The sequence below is a fragment of the Micromys minutus genome, assembly GCF_963924665.1.
Source record: "Micromys minutus genome assembly, chromosome: 24".
In the NCBI taxonomy this organism is placed as follows: Eukaryota; Metazoa; Chordata; class Mammalia; order Rodentia; family Muridae; genus Micromys; species Micromys minutus.
Window position 1 is genome coordinate 30,393,864 of NC_137959.1, and position 17,119 is coordinate 30,410,982.

At 44.6% G+C, this 17,119-nt stretch overlaps 1 protein-coding gene across 1 annotated transcript in view; it reads left to right on the top strand.

Moving 5' to 3' along the window:
* WWP2 (WW domain containing E3 ubiquitin protein ligase 2) overlaps nt 1–17,119 on the top strand; it is a 116,615-nt gene that overhangs the window by 30,514 nt on the left and 68,982 nt on the right. The window contains exon 5 of the mRNA XM_080936613.1: nt 16,209–16,346. Within this exon, the coding sequence (XP_080792739.1) occupies nt 16,209–16,346 (138 nt within the window). The remainder of the gene's footprint in view (nt 1–16,208; nt 16,347–17,119) is intronic.

The following is a 17,119-nucleotide window of genomic DNA, read 5'->3' on the forward strand; positions in this document are numbered from 1 at the left end:
ACGTATTGGCTAGTAGTGCCAGTGGAGGCCTGCAGAGGGCGTTTTATCCCCTGGAGCTGGAGTTACAGGTGGTTGTGAGCTGTAGGTGCTGGACATTGAACTCAGGTCTTCCTGTAGCAGAACAGAAAGTGCTTTTAACAGTTGAGCTATCTTTCCAGCAAACACACACACCCCATCCACCCCTTTGGCCATCAGTGGAATAAGATAAGTTAAAATGCTTGTAAAGCAGTTTGTTTTGTGTTTTTGAGGTAGGGTTTCATTATGTAGCTAGTCAGGATTTGCTTTGTAGACCAGGTTGACTTCAAAGTTGCAGTGATTTTTTTGTTTCTTCCTCTTGAGTGACAGACTCACAGGTGTGGATCATCATACCTGGTTTAGGGTTCTTTGTTTTGTTTTATATGCATACACCCATAGTTGAACCATGGCCTGTATGAATTTTTTGTTCTGGTAGTTAGAGATATCTTGGTCTTCTATCCATTTTTATTTTGGGGATAAAAATCCCTAGGCATGTGATTGCTGGGTCCAGGGCAGGTGTGATTCATGTCCTTTGGTGCCAGGTGCTGGGGTCTGCTGTCAAGTCTGGGCTCATTTGTATGTTCCCTTGTGAGTGTGCACATTTGTCTGTTATCCTCTGACTTAATGACTGGGTATTGTCAGCTGTTTAATCTTGTCTGGTCTGCAGGGAGCAGTGACTTGGTTTGTTTTGGCGTCTGTTAGGGCCTCATGTAGCCCTGTAGGCTCATGTAGTCATGTAGTCATGTAGGCTGACTTCAAAGCTGTTATATAGCTGTGCAGACCTTTAGTTCCTGATCCCTGGGATGAGTAGAGCATGCAGCCATAACACCTCTTCTTTTTCTCCTTCTCTTGTATGTATTGTGCTGGAGATGTCACCAGGGCTTTGGGCTGTAGCCCCAGCTCTGCCTTTTTTTCTTAGGAACTGCCAGTTAGATTCCTACCAGCGATATTCTGCTGTAATTGCTGAGCCACAGTTGCTAGGGGGTCCACACTGCTAGACCCAGAGGCTAGCTCACAGGCTCTGCTCGCTTGTCTCACAAATGGACACCACTCATTGGTAGATAACACTTTACCAGTCTGTGTCTCTGGTCACTCTGACTCATGGACCTTAGCTAATTTTTCTTGCCAGTCTTGAGAGACTAAGATACTCCAAGTTCACGTAGTCCCATGTCCCTTTCTGTACTCTTCCTTTCATGAGTCGTGGCTTTAAATTCCTTCTGTGTGTGTATGATTTGTACTCTGGGTCTCTTCTCATGACAGCACAAAACATTGTTCATTCCTAACTAGCCCCCTGAAGTGTAAGTAAGCATGCAATTCTACTGGTGTATATTATACCTGTCACCTAGCACAGGAGGTACCACAGCTTCGAGATAAACTGTTCTACACAGTGGGTTCCAGGCCAGCCACGAACTACCTTAGCTTAAAAAGCAAAATTAAAAAGAAAAGAGGGGGGTAGAGAGATTGCTCAGTGGTTAGGAACACTGACTGTTCCTAAGGTCCTGAGTTCAATTCCCAGCAACCACATGGTGGCTCACAACCATCTGTAATGAGATCTGATGCCCTCTTCTGGTGTGTCTGAAGACAACTATAGTGTACTCATATAAATAAATTAAAAAAAAAAAAACAAGCTAAAAAAGAAAATGAGGGACTGGAGGGATGATTCAGTGGATAAGAATACCAGCTGCTTTCTCATGGAACCTGGGTTCAATTCCCAGTACACAGATGTTGGCTAGAAGCCATCTTAACTCTCATTCTAGGGCTTCTAATATCCTCCTGATCCATTTAGGCACCAGGCATGCATGTGGTGCCCTGACAAGCACAAAGGAAAATACCCATATACCTAAAGAATAATTAATGAAAAACAAAAATAAAGCAAGGGTGTACAACTTGATGATTTTATTTATTTACTTTGAAACACAGTCTCACTATACAACCCTTGGCTGGCATGGAACTCTTCAAAGACCAGGCAGGTCTTGAACTCATAGAGATTTCAATGGGAAGCCTGCCTCTGCTTCCCCCAGTGTTAGATCCTTAGGGGTATGCATTTTGTGTTTTGTTCACCTTGTTTGCTGTGATTACCCTGTGCTACCCCCCACCCCCCACAGAGGCACACATACCTGCACATGCACACACATGCACATGCACGCACATGCACATGCACACATACTCCTGAAGCAGAGAGGCAGGATGGTCATTGTGCATGCCCACTCTGGGACTGTAGGCAGATTGGACCCTCAACCCAAATGGAAGCCTTTGTTTCATTTCACCCCTATCCAGTTGCATTGACATCAGTGTCTGCTTTCTCTTGATTGACACCAGATGCCAGGCTCTGGGGTCTAAACGGACTGTTAATGGTCTCTGAAAAGCTCCCTGTGTGTTGCCTTCCATCCTCCTGCACCTCAGGCAGATATGCCCAAGCCAGAACCTCAAGGAATTCCCAAAGAAGCCAAAAGCAGCTCCCTCCCTGTGGCATCCCCCACTCCAATCCTCTCAAGTCCAGTGGGTCTGTTTCGTGGCTTTGGTGTCAACCATGAGCTGTTGGAAAGAAAAGTCCTTTTAATGAGAGTCTTAAAAAGTAAACACAGACCCTGCAAACGTTGTTCAAACAAACCTGCTTTCAGTGTCACTGGCTGAGAGGTTGCTTTGTGTAGCCTCAACTGAGGGAAGAAGAAAAAGCCTTCTGTTTGGCATCCTTGTACTGGGTGGGGGCCTCAGTGCTACTGCTGGCTGCTGCTCGGCGTTCTGTGAGGCAGTGGGCACTGGTGTTTATGAGCCCCAAGGGAGCATGCATGTTGCAAAGGGCTTTCCTGCCTCTGGAGCAATGAACTGAATGGCACTAATGCCACTGGTGGTTAAGCTACTTCTTTCAGGCTGAGTGTGGGAGCCAGAGGAAGGAGGATAAATTTGAGGCTAACCTGGTCTCTTAGTCAAGTTCCTGGTCTTTAGGCCAGTGGGAGCTATATATTGAGATTCTGTCTCAAACAAAAGAAGACAAGATGTTTTCCTTCATTTCTTTCTTAGGCTTAAGAAAGCTCTCAGCATTGGACCTGGATTTGTGTGAGGAAGCTTGCCTTTTCTTTTCAGGGTGTTTTCTTAGGCTCATGAGGCTTACCTAGAGATGGAAGGGTGGGAACTTTGTTTACTGCCATTCACGTGACACCTTCCTTCGAGTGCTGAGCTAGACTGTAGAGTTCAAAGATGAACGATGAGGGAGGCAGAATGCACTGCACCCCTCCTGGACTTAAGGGTCTGAAGAAGAAGCCATGCTGACTAACGCTGTAGGCCTTCCATGTGGGAGAAAGCACAGGGTGTCCTGGGCCTGAGTCACAGACACACCTCAGCCTGGTGCCTACACCCCACACTGACAGCTCCACAGCTCTTCAGATGGTGGCCCTGCACTGGTGACGGGAAATAAGACCGTTGTTGGAAATGAGCTGCTCTTTTCCCTGATACACTTGCTTTTACATGGCAGAAATAATAGTCGTTCTACCAATTTCTTTCTTTTATTGACGTTCGGTGGTGTGTTCATGTCACATATGCCTTTACACATTAGTCTGAAACCTAATTGGGGCACAGTGCTTTATGCTTTTGAAATTGTAATTTTTTAAAAACTCAGTTTTTAAAGAAGAAAAATGTTTTAACAGCAGAACTTTAACAGATAGAATTTTAAGATAATGAAGGACCCTGTTTTTGCTATACTTTGAACCTTTGTAAGGATTTTTGTTCAATGCAAGCCTGTCTCAGTCCCCAGCTCAGTCCCGTGTGTATAAGCATGGCGCTGGTCCTGCCTGGGGAGCAGGAAGGGGTGATGGCTGAGGTTCCCTGAGGGCACAGGGAATGGATGATCTGTGAAAACTGGCCCAGGCTTCATGGAGATTAATGGTGTGAGGAGGACTTTCCCTCCCTGGGGCAGAGGAGCCTGTGAGGCAGCTGCAGTAACTGATGGAGCAGCTCATTCTAAATACCTGGCTTTCCTGCTGTTCCCGGCCTGTATTCATTCCTCCAAATCTCTCCCAATATGTAAAATCTGCTGTGGCTTGACAGACTTGCCAGGGCAGATGAAGGCTGTGTTTTAGGGGATCTTCTGCTTCAGGAATGTTTGTGCCTTGTTAGGTGGATGGCTGTGCTGACCAAGTAGTTCTGGGAAGATGGGGACAGACACAGGGGCAGGGGCCTAAAGGGGAAGATAGAAAGAGGGGGGTCTGCATGGATTTTAAGGATAGCCCCTCTTTCTTGCTTTGGAGACCATGGTTTCTGCCCTGCAGGACTCCCCTCTGATTGACCCATCTGTCTTTGTTTGACCCATTTGACTGTTATAGGTGACGGCTCATCTCACTTAGTCCTCTGCAGTGGTTACATGTCCATTTAGAGCTCCTTCTCACCATACCCACCGTGGACCCAGCCTCTGCCTCTGCCCTGAGACCCATGTCCTCATTTCTGGGGACTCAGTAGTTCTTGTGGATATGTCAGAATGCCTTGACATGGGCACCATAAAGTCCAAATCTAACTTTATTGCCTCCTCCTGAGAAGTGGAACTCCCTCAGTGTTCCATGTCCCAAGGTCTCGACCCACTATAAGTCAGTGAGAGGTCCAGGTGTGCTTAGGGACCCTCCCCCATCTTGCTAACCCCACTTGGTAATCTGTTCCACAGTTCTCTTGGTATTTGCCTTGGTAGGCCTGACCACTTTTTAAAATTTCCTTTATTATCATTTTATAAGTGATATATATATATGTGTGTGTGGGTTTTGTACACATGGAGGAGGCCACAAGAGGGTGTTGGATCCCTTGGAGCCAGTTACAAGCTGTTGTGAGCTCCTTGAAGTGAGTGCTGGGAATTGAACTTGAGTCCTCTGGGAGAATAGTAAATGTTCAGAACTACTAAGCCATCTCTGTAGCTCAGACTTGGCCCAAACTTAGTAAGTGGCTGAGGGCGACCTTTGTGCCTTTCCCGTGTGCTTGGATCATTTTATCTAACTTTCTCCTCTGCCTTCACTCCCTTCTAGCTTGTTTTCTGCACTGCAACCAGAATGAGCTTTGAAAACACAAAGTTGATCTTGTCATGTAAAAAATTAAAATTCCTTTAAGTACCATTCTGTTGTACTTAAAATAATGAAAACCAAAACACAAACCAAACCTATTAAACGGCTGGCCCACAAAGCACTGCAGTGTTTGGCTCTGATTGGCACTTTTTGAATCACAAACCAGTCCAGTTCCCGTCACCTCTGCTAAGCTCCACTCCCACCGACCTGCCATGTGAAACTTCAGGTCACCATTGAACTGTTGTCCTGTACTTTTCTTGATGCTTTCACCAGACCAAGTAACATGCTACTCGTGACATTGTACACACCATGCACAAAACCTTGTCACAAAGAAGCCATGCTACATCTCTTTGTTGTTTGGTCACTGGTTTTCTTCCAGGAGCATGCAAAGGGGAGGCTTCAAAGAGAGGGGCTGTATCTGTTTTCTTTTTTTCAGCATAAGCAAACTCCTAGCTTCTAGCAGGGACTGACAGACACCGAGTGCCCTGTAACTGTTTCTTGAATAAATGAACAACAAGAAGAAAAAGAACAAATTAAGGGGCTATGGTGGTACTTGTCTGCTATGCATGAAGCCATAGGTTCTATTCTCAGGACTGCATAAAACTGGGCATATTAGAGGCCACATCAAAAGTTCAAGTTTCCTCTCAGCTACCTAGTGAGTCCTTGGCCAGTCTGCTCTATATGAAACCCTGTTGAAAAGAAAAGAAACGCTTGTAAGTTGGTTTTGTACAATGAGTTCTTTTCTGTAAAAGAGTTTATGAAGCCCTCAGCGGACTCAGATTGTAGTTAGCTACAAGGAAGTTAGACTCCCTGCAGCAGCACAAAGGAGGCGTCAAGGCCAATCTGGAGCCTTTCTTACTCCCGGGAGGATTCCTGAGGCTTGACTGCTGGGGGCCCAGGGAATATGGGGTGATACAGAATCAACCTTGGTATTCTTCACAAGAATTCTGGTGTTTACAGCCTAATTCCAGTGAGGTAGGATAAACTTCATTTGTTAGGTACCGTTACAGTTGGGAGCCAGAGAAACCTCATAACGGTAAATCCAGGAAGCCTCTGGCTTCCTGTGCTGTGCAGGGGATGTGAAAGAGTGCTCTCTTTCATTTGGGAGTGCCAGCCCATGTGTGTCTGAGTTATGAGGAGCTGCGAAAGACCGTTGACTCTGCCCGTCTGGAATTTGCCCTGGTTCAGTTTCTCTGTACACAGCATCTCACAGTTACATGCAGAGTGAACACTAGCCTGCTAATGAATGCTCTGCTTGTTTTCACTTTCTCTGCTGGGCCTGTGAGATTTCGGACGGAGGGAGGCAAGAAGGTGGCTGGCCCCACCCAGCAGCTCTCTTAAGGCCAGATCCAGCCCTTCTTCATTAGCCTTGAGATTCTCACCCCTTAAACATTTAATTTACCCTAGAACTACCCTACTTTGGTGTATATTCTCTCTCTCTCTCTCTCTCTCTCTCTCTCTCTCTCTCTCTCTCTCTCTCTCGATTCCCAGGTACATTCTTATATCTACATTCCCCATTAGGATAAAAAAGAAACCTTTTTTTAAAGCTCTGTGTGTCCAGGGCTAGGGATATAGCTCATTGTTAGTATACCCTTAGCATCTTGGGCAAGAGGCCCTGGCTTCTATCTCCAGCACTAGGAGTGATACCTCTGTGTACATACACGTGTTGCCTGGTGTCTAAGTCCAGAAGGGGGGATGTTATAGATGCTTGTGAGGCACCATGTGGATGCTAGGAATGGAACCTGGGTCCTTTGCAAGAGCAGCAAGTGCTCTAAACTGCTAAGTCATCTCTCCCTGGCCACACACTTCTAGTTGTCAGAGAGTGAAGGTAAAGGACTGTGCTAGTCACTGGGACTCACAGGAATGTGTGATGGAGACAATCCTGATGTGAAGGTGTCTGTGCCAGAGCTCTGGATTGGTAATGGGATCACATTCTTATAGCTTGCCTTGACAGTTCCACTTAGACAGTTGCCCTTTGTTGGCACAAGGAAGGCAACTTCCACACCCTAGGTACTCATCATACTTATTAGTTCCATATTCAAATAGCATGTGGGAAAATCCAAGTCAAGAAAGGGGAAAAGGAACTTTGCACCAGCTCTTTGCAGTCAGGGACTGGTAGCTCACAGCCACTAGCATGTCCTGACTTTGTAGTTAGGAGAAAGAAGAGTTGAGAGTCCTGATCTACTTTGGGCCTTTAAAACTGTATGTACATAAGGTTGTGTTCTTGGTTAACTTTCAGCTACCCTGCGTCTAAGTATGTCAACATATGGGAAGATTGAAAGACAGTGAGCAAAGGGAAGCACAGTCAAAACCACAATAGTATAAAGAATAGCCAAGGGCTGGTGGGGTGGCTCAGCGAGTACACAGGCTTGCTGTGCACGCCTCGTGCACTGGCTTGGTCCCTGGAATCCATGTACAGGTGGAAGGAAGGAGAGAACTGACTCACTAAAGCTGTCCTCTGACTACATACATGCCTCACTGGGCCTCTAAGTATACATATGAAAACAGGTGCTCACAAGTGTGCACACAACAAGGATGGGGAGAGCATCCAAGTCCCCTCTAAAATCACTTGCTGTGAATTCCTTTCATCTTGGAAAAATGGTCTGTTCAGAGTTTGACTAGAAGGCACCTAGCTTCAGTATTCTGCTTTGGTCAAGCTAGTCAAAGACTGATAAGCTCTTTCCTTGTTGGTGGCATAAGCAAGGCTCCTGAGTCGGCCAGCCTGTTTTCTGTGAATCCCAGTGGCTATAACTGTTAATACAAGTTATAGGTGTTTTCCCTTAGAAAGAAAAATTACAGGGCCACAGAGAGGATGGCTCAGTGGTCGAGAGCACTGCCTGCTCTTACAGAGGATCCAGGTTCAATTCCCAGCACCTACATGGCAGTTCACTGCCATCTTGAGCTCTGGTGCCAGGGGATCTGATGCTCTATTTTTAACTCTGTGGGCACCAGGCATGCACATGGTGCACGGACTTACATATAGGCACAACACTCAAGCACTGGCTGCTCTTCCAGAGGTCCTGAGTTCAATACCCAGCAACCACATGGTGGCTCACAACCATCTGTGATGGGGTCTGATGCCCTCTTCTGGTCTGTCTGAAGAGAGTGACAGTGTTTTCACATACATTAAATAAATATTTTTTTAAAAAGAGTGCTTGCTTGCTTTTCTTTCAGGTTTAGCTTCCAGAAATTACACTGGGTAGCTCACAAACTCTTTCAAGTTTAGCTCCAGAACCAAACTGGGTAGCTCCAGAGAATCTAATAACTTCTTCTGGCAGGCAGTTTTTACACTCTAATGCGTATGCCCCTCACTCCAAACATAATTAGAAATAAATATTTTTTAGATTTAAAAAATTATTCATTTATTTTATGTATATAAGTACATTGTAGCTGCCTTCAGACACACTAGAAGAGGGCATCTGGTCACTTTACAGATGGTTGTGAGCCACCATGTGGTTGCTGGGAATTGAACTCAGGACCTCTGGAAGAACAGTCAGTGTTCCTAACCACTGAGCCATCTCCCCAGCCCCTAGATTTATTTTTAATGTGTATGAGTCTGTGCTTGGTGCCTGAGGATCTTAGAAGAGAGAGTCATATCTACAAATGTTCAATTTCTGTCTCTTCTAATCTCACCTCCTGTCAGTTTAATTAAATTGTAGACATTTCTCATCTGTGAGCACTCCTGTAAATACCTGTAAGAGACTAAGAGACAATGACTTATTTATTCTTTTGTGTGTGTGTGTGTGTGTGTGTGTGTGTTGCAGAATCCTCCAGGCTGTGTAGCCAAGGATGACTTTGAACTTTTTATTCTCTTGTCTCCACTTTTCTAAGGGCTGGGACTGTACCTCCATGCTTGATTTGAAGATAATGGCTCTTAAAAACAGTGATCTCAGGCTGTTGTATAGCTCAGTGGATGCCCAGGCCCGGCATCTCTTCTCTAGCACAGAAACACCATAGCTCTTGGTGTTTGTTATTTCTGTACCTAAAAAATCCCTTTATGGTAATCACTTAACCACATCAACTACTTAGGTAGGCTTTTTTGTTTGTTTGGTTGTTTTGTTTTTGTTTTTGTTTTTCCTTCACTCCAGTTGTCTTAGACGAGTTTTTTATTTTTGAAACAGAATCTAACATGGCCCAATCCAACCCCAAACCTGTCGTGTACCCAAGGATGCACTTGACATTTCTGCTGGCTCCTTGATGTGCTGCTACACTTGGTTATGTGCTTTTAAGATAAGGTCTTGCTTTTAGCTCAGGTTGTCCTCAAACTCAGCATCATCCTGCTGCTGTCTCCCAAGTGCTGGGATTACAGATGCATACACCATGCCTGACTGGCTGACAAGTTTGTCTTCTGCACTTGACTTATTTGAATCAGAATGAGAACACCATGTCTGCTAAGCATCCTTCTGCTAACCATGGCTCTCTCCTTTTGACATCCTTGCTGGCTAGTAGAAGGTTCTCCTACAGTGTCCTTGTTTTCCCTCAGATCCTAGAAGCCATCCTATTGCTATCTGCCCACTTCTATAAAGGAGTGTCACAAGATTTTGGTGACCGGTTGGGACTTCAAACAGAAGACCATAGTAATGACTGTGGTGTGACAAGTACATTTGCTGAAGCTGGCTTAAGCTCACGCCTTTGGCTTTTTTTTTTTTTTTTTTTTTTTTTTTTTTTTTTTTTTTTAGTAGAACTGATGTTTCTTGCCAGAGAATAATTTTTATTATTATGTGTTCCATTTGCCCTAATTGAATCTGACTTCTGCCAACCCATGTTCTCAATTAGCCCCTGACTGCAGTCCCTGCTTTTTCTTTAAAGCATAGATTTCTGAAGGCTGCAGCCTTGTGGATATGCTCTTAGGGGTCTTACCCATCAAGTACCAGAGAGAGAAGGCCTAGGCTTTCATTTCTTAGATGCTGCATTCTCTGGAGACAGCAAGATTGCTGTACCTGTGCCATGACAGAACCTTCCTAGTGGGCTTTGTCTTACTGCATCCTTATTTCCCTGTGGTCAGAGTCACTTCTTAGTATACAACTGTCCCCTAGGATGATGTCTTATACAAAGTAAATGCCAAGGGCCTTATAAGGTTCTAACACATTGCTCACAGTGGCCTCCTGCTCTGACCTGCTCCAGCCACACCAGCTTCCCTGCCCTTCCCCAGACAAGTCAGGTGACTTTGGCCTTGCTTTTTGCCTCTGCCTTGACGGGACACCTCCATGGCTCTCCCCAACATCTTCTCAATTTTTACTCATTGCTCACCTTAGTAGTGAGATTCTCTACCTCAAAGCTTTTCTCACCTTTCTTCCTTTCATCTTTCTTTTGGTTTGACTTTTTTTTTTTTTTTTTACTATATTTGCCAGTGTCCTTTTTTGTTGTTTTGTTTGTATGAGACAGGGTCTCACTTTGTAGCCTGGCTAGCTTGGAATTTACTATATAGATCAGGCTGGCCTTAAACTCATGGAGAGATTAAAGGTGTGTGCTACCATCTTCTTTTTTGTTTGAGATAGGCTAGCTCTGAACTAATCCTGATTGTTTTTTCTTTTGCTCTGGAGTGTTGGGATTATGTGTGCCACCAAGCTGTATGCAGTTAGGTTTTTAAAAACCTTTCATATCTGGCCTGGGGAGGTGACTTGCTGGTTAAAGCACTTGCTTTGTAAGAGGGGCAGTAGAGACACATACCTTTAATCCTAGTATTTGAGAGGCAGAGGCAGGTGGATCTCTGAGTTCAAGGTCAGCCTGGCCTATAGAGTGAGTTCTAGGACAGCCAAAGCTATACAGAGAAACCCCGTCTCAGAAAATCCAAAACCAAACCAAAACAAAAAAGGCAAGGTGGATGTGGCAGCTCATCTGTAATCCTGGCCACCAAAGGCTGAGAGAGACAAGAGGATTGATTCCTAGAGCAAATTGGTTAGTGGGTCTAGTGATTGGCAAACTCTCGTTTGATTGACTCTGCCTCCATGAACGGATAGAAGAGTACACAAAGATGATTGCCAATATCAACCTCAGGATTCAGCACACATGAACATATGCAAAAATGTGCATACCTGCATGCACACCAAGACTTCACATGACAGTGAAATAAAAGGAAAACCTTGCCTATGTTCTGCTTCCTCACAGAGCAAACCATTTTCTTGTTCTCATGAGTCACAGTGAGTGCAGTACTCATGTGGACTGTGAGGCTAAGGACAGTGTGCTTCTGCTAATCTCAGCCTGGTTACAGAAATCGCCCTGGACAATGAGGGTCTTCTCTTTTCTGTTTCTCTTCCCCTCTTTCCTTTTCTTCCTCTCCCTTTCCTGCTAGGGACTGAACCCAGTCCTTATGGATGCTAAGGACATGTTCTGCCACCGAGCTTTGTTTTTTTATTTTTAATTGAGTGTGTGCGTGTGTTGGGGGTGGGGAGTAGGTGGTAGAGCATGGGTGAGTAGGATTACCATGGCTCATTTGTGGATCAAAGGACAGCTTTTAGGAGTCAATTCTTCTTTCCTACCTTGTGGGTGGGTCCTAGGGATTGAACTCGGTCATCAGGTATACCCACTGAGCCATCTTACCAGCTCTGCATATGTTTCTTGAATTTTTTTTCCATTTTAAAAAATTAACAGCCACCAGAAACAATGACTTAACCAAATTCTTAAGAAAATGGCTGCATCTAGAGAATATCATCCTGAGTGAGATAATCCAGTCACAAAAAAACAGACATAATATGCAGTCACTGATAGTGGGATGCTAACCCCAGAGGCTTGCACTCCCCCAGAAACAACTCACAGACTGTATGAAGTCCAAGAAATAAAGAAAACATAACAAAACAAAAAAAATATTTACAAAACAAGAAAACTTTAACTATTTCCATGTTACATTTTGTTTTACATGTACTTTAGCTCATTGTAACTATTAAGTTTTCAAGGCATACAATCAAACCTTGAAAAAAATCAAGTACTGACTAAAAAATATATTCATATAGTTTTATGTAAAAATTATGTTAAAATCTGAAAAAAAAGTACTGACAAAAATATGTATATTTTAAGCAAAAAATGTTTAAAATCTGTACATTTATCCTTGTTTTGTAAAATAAAGTTGTTTTATAAAAAAAATATATAGATGAAAACTTAAAAAATAAAAAATAAAAAAAATAAAAATAAATTAATTTTACATATATGGATGTTTTGCCTGCATGCATGTTTGTACATGTGCATGCCTGGTGCCTAAGGAGGCTGGAAGAGGGCATTGTGTCCCTTGGGCCTAGAGTTACAGATGTTGTGAGCTGCCATGTCGGGGTTGGTACTCGAATCCAGGTCCTCTACAAGAGTGAAGTGTACTCCTAACTACAGAGCCATCTCTCCAGCGCCTTTTTTACCTACTGTAGTCCAGGCTGACATGGAACTTGCTGTCGACCATGCAGCCTTGAGTCAGTCCTGCCTCAACCTCTAGAGTGAACTAGTCCCAGTTAGGTTTTGATTATCAGGCAGTGCCTCCCAACGTAGTAGAAAGACTTGCAGGAAGAGAAAGGGCCTTTGTAGAGTCATGAGTGTGGCTGTGAGGAAACCAGAGGCCCTAGAGGTGAGGTGCTGAGGCTGCTATACATAATTAAGATTCCAATATATGTTTCTCAGCCACACTCGGGCCTTTCAGCCTCTGTGTCTGCTCCAGTCTGTCACTCAGTTAGCTAATGGTTTCTTTAGTCCCATTATAAATTGTAAGTTTCCCCTGGCTCCAGTGATTTTTTTTTTTTAAGAAAATAATAGGGTGTTCTGTTCTCACTGGTTTAAATTTTTAATAGCTTTGCCAATTAAAAAAACTTTTCCAACATTCATTATGAAATTCACAAATGTACAGAGTCAGAAGGGTAAGGAGTCACCAGAATCCTCCACCTGACATCCCAGTGACATTTCACCACATGTGCTTCGTCTTCTCGGTATGTGCAGTGTGCATGTGTGCGGTGCATTTATGTGTGATGTCCCTGTACATGGTGCATGTGCATGTGTGGGTGGATATCGGTGTCCTGTTCCATCAGTCCCCACCTTATTCTTCTGAGACGAAGTTTGCTGATCTGGAGCTAGGATAGTGGCCAGCAAAGCCCTAGCCATCCACTTATCTACCCCTGGCAGTGCTGGGGTGACAGGTGTGAAGCTGTATCAGGGTCTAGAAGGTTTTCTTCTCTTAGTGTTATTATTTCTGTTTGTGTGTTTGAGTATTTTGCCTGGATGTAAATGTATGCACCCCTGGTGACCTTGGAGGCTAGAAGAGGGTGTTGGGACCACAGGAATTGGAATTATAGACAGTTGTGAGCTGGTATGAAGGCACTGTGAATTAAATTCAGGTCCTCTACAAGAGCAACCAGTACTCCTAAACCACTAAGCCCACCTATCTGGATTTTTTTGGGGGGGGTGGGTGTGGGGAATATGCTTGTACAGAAAATGCTCTTACCTGCTCAGCTGTCTCCCAGCTTCCTGTGTGCATTTCTTTGTTTAAATTATTTAAAGGTAATTTGAAGCTATTAAGACTTTTTTTTTTCTGGAAAATTGTAGTCTATTCTCATAAAACCACTTGAGAATTCCTGCAGCTATTCTCATAGTCCATCACACATCTCCCACGTGTGTTCTTATGGGAGTTGGCCATGGTGGTTCCCGCCTGGCTTTGCTTGGCTGCTGTCTGTATGCCCCTGGTTCCCTTGTAATGGTTGTGTGGCTTGGAAGGTTTTGAGGAGTTTGCTGCTGCAACTTAAAGAAGTTCTAGAGAAAGCTATAGGGACTACAAGAAATGACAGACTAGACTAGGGAAAATTTTAGCCTTTAGGCATGAAGGTTAAGGTAGGCAGTAAAATGGCAGCTTAGGAACTTCCTAGGTGCCACCCATTCTTTACAAGTATCCCCCACAGAATGTGTAATGATTCCTCTGTTTTTCCATAAAGGGAACCAAGGCAAAGTTAAGTAACTTGTGCCTTGCAGAGTCAGTCCTTTGGCAGCAGCACTGAGATTGAATCCAGAGTGTATGACCGCACCTGCCTGCCCAGTCCCCATGCTGCCTGTCGGAGATATTTAAGTCAACCATATAGAAGATAGCAACTCCCCAAAACAAACCAAAGCAAATTCATGTATCATTTCATGGTTCCAATCCATTTTGTTCCCTTCCCTCCCCTTCCCTCCCCTCCCCTCCCCTTCCCTTCCTTTTCTTTCCTGGATTTTCAAGGCACGGTTTCTTTGTGTAGCCCTGGCTTTCCTAGAGCTCTTTGGGTGTTTTTTAAACCTAGAGATCTGCCTGCCTCTGCCTTCTGAGTGCCGGGGCTAATGTGTGTGCAGTCATGCTTAGCTTACTTCATAGTTTCAGTGGGTCAGGATTTAGGAGCATCATGGTCAGGCATGTCTCAGGACACCATACTTCTCGGGCTGTTTTCATGCAGGTGTTCCAGTGAGGCAGGATGATCTGCTCCAGGTGCTATACTCAAGGTCCTGAAATAGTAATGGTCTGTCAAAGACTTCTGTTCCCCTCTGCCCCTTGGCTCTCAGAGTTTCTAAATTCCCACTGTCATTTTATAGAAACATGGGGCATTCACCAAATTTCTGGATGAGACTAACCAAAAATTGAGACAGCTGCAAAAAGGACCCTAAGAGACCCAGCACAGGGCAAAGGGATTAAGGAGAGGAATAATGCTTTGAGGGGCCAAAAGGTCACTCACTGCTCTCTGTCTTACTTCAGAGACCCTGGAGTTGATTGTGTTTTTGGTTACACTCTATGAGTATTTTCTTTGTATTTTGGCACACCAGAAGAGGCCATTGGATCCCATGGGACTGCAGTTATAGAGGGTTGCAAGCTGCCTTGTGGGTGCTAGGAACTGAACCCAGAGCCTGTGGAGATCAGCCAGTATTCTTAACCACTGGGCCAGTCACATTCCATGAAACTGGAGTTGCAGAAGGTTATGAGTTGTCATGTGGGTGCTAGGAGCTGAACCCAGTGCTCTTAATCACTGAACATTTTTTCCAGCCTATGTTTGTTTTTCTTTTAAATTGTGTGTATATGTTTGTATCTGGGTGTGGGTGTTGGTTGCCCTTGGAGACCAGGAGAGGGTGTCAGCTCCCTTAAAGCTGGAGCCTATAGTGGTTTGAGTGGCCAGATGTGACTGGTAGGAGAGGTACTCAGGTTCTGTGTACAAGTAATACACACTCCTAACTAAATTCCCACTGTCATTTTATAGAAACATGGGGCATTCACCAAATTAGCTCTCTCTCCAGCTCTTTGTTAAGTTGGCAAAGGTTGTGTCTGTCTTAGATTAGAAGCTGGCTTTTATTTTTCTCCCTACTGGGGAGGAGAAGGATCCCCAGAAAGTGTTCAAATTTACTCTGGTGTTTGTGGGAACTCTTTATCCATGGGCTACCTTGATTGAGAGCAGTGGTTCTCAACCTGTGGGTTGTGACCTCTTGGCGGGCAGGTGGGGCGGTGGTGGTGGTGGCAAGGTTTGAATAACCCTTTCACAAGGGTCACCTAAGACAATCAGAAAACAGATATTTGTATCACGATTCATAACTAGTAAAATTACAGCTATGAAGTAGTAATGAAAATAATTTTGTGGTCCAGGGTCACCACAAGAGAACTATGTTAAAGACTCAGGCAGGTTGAGGACCATTGAATGCTTATAATAATGTAGCTGTCACTAACACATGAAATAGAGTGCTGGGTTGGGTGCAGGGCAGGTGAGGAGGGGATTCTAGCACGAGACTGGATCCTTCCCAAAGCTGTGGACGTCTGCCTGTCTTCAGTGGACCAAACTGAAGAGCACTAGTGTTCATCGTAGATACTTTCCTGTTTGGAAGCTGTAACTTTACCCAGACTCAGTGTAACTAGGACTGGGGTGTGTGCAGCGTGTTTCTTGTTCTGTTCATCCTATGCGTAGTATGGGTATAGCTTGACCCCAGTTGTTTTTATGCAAAGATGTTGTAGCTAATGTCTTGTGTAAAATGTCGTGAGAAACTGGTTTCCCACCTGCACATCATGTAGATATCGCTATTCAGCACATCCCACCCCACTCTGCTTTTTATTTCACAAGACGTATTGGAAAGGGCAGGGAAGCCCTGCCGGGGAAGCCAGAGTGGGTGAAACAGAGGCCTCTGATGTAAAGAATCCTAATGTGCATTGACTTAATCTGTCCATGTTGCATTTTTTGTATCCAACAGTGGAGAACACACAACTGACCCTGAACCTGCAGACGGAGAACAAAGGCAGTGTTGTCTCGGGAGGAGAGCTGACAATTTTCCTGGATGGGCCAACTGTTGATCTGGGAAGTGTGCCTAATGGCAGTGCAGTGACAGACGGTTAGTGCCGCCCTGCTCCCCAGGCTGTGCCAGGATAGAGCGGGTGGGAGCGATGCTAGGGGCATGGTTCTCTGCTTGTCTTGTTTAGAGACTCTTTAGCAGCCCTGCCTTAGTGCTAGTTCTACCTCCTCTTAGTCTCCCAGATCACAAGGTAAATGTCATAGTTCTGTGTATGATTGTTTGGATCGAAGGCAGAGAAAAGCATCTTTATCACCCCATATGGGCCTTGGAAATAAACCTTCATTAACAAATGTGATTCTAGTTATTCTGGGGAGCTTGAGTGTGCTCTTATGAGATAGAGTTTGCTGCATAGGAACTGTGCATCCTTGTGGAGACACAAACTAGCAAAAAGGGACAAGCTGGGGGTGGGGGTACAGTGCCCCTGCTTGGACCTGAGGACTTGGAGTGTTGCTAGTTTGTTCCATTTGTTGTAGTCTGAAATTAGTCACTTCTGGATCTAGCAGGAAATTATTTCATGGAGTCTGAGGTCTGAAATGGGTTGTTCCTGCTTTTTCTCATTAAATGTTTTGTTAAGTGTGATGCAAGATGGAACCTCCTAGGCTAAACACACTTTCTGTAGCATTAGGGGTGATGTGTGAGCTCTGAATTCAAAGGCAAGGTGTAATCTCAGAGGTTGGAAAGAACATAGCTGTTGAAAAGTTTCTGCTCTGGGTCTGTAGAGATGGCCCAGTAGTTAAAGCATTGGTTGTTCTTGTAGAGAACCTGGGTTTGGTTTCCAATATCCACATGGCAGCTCATAACTCCAGGTCCAG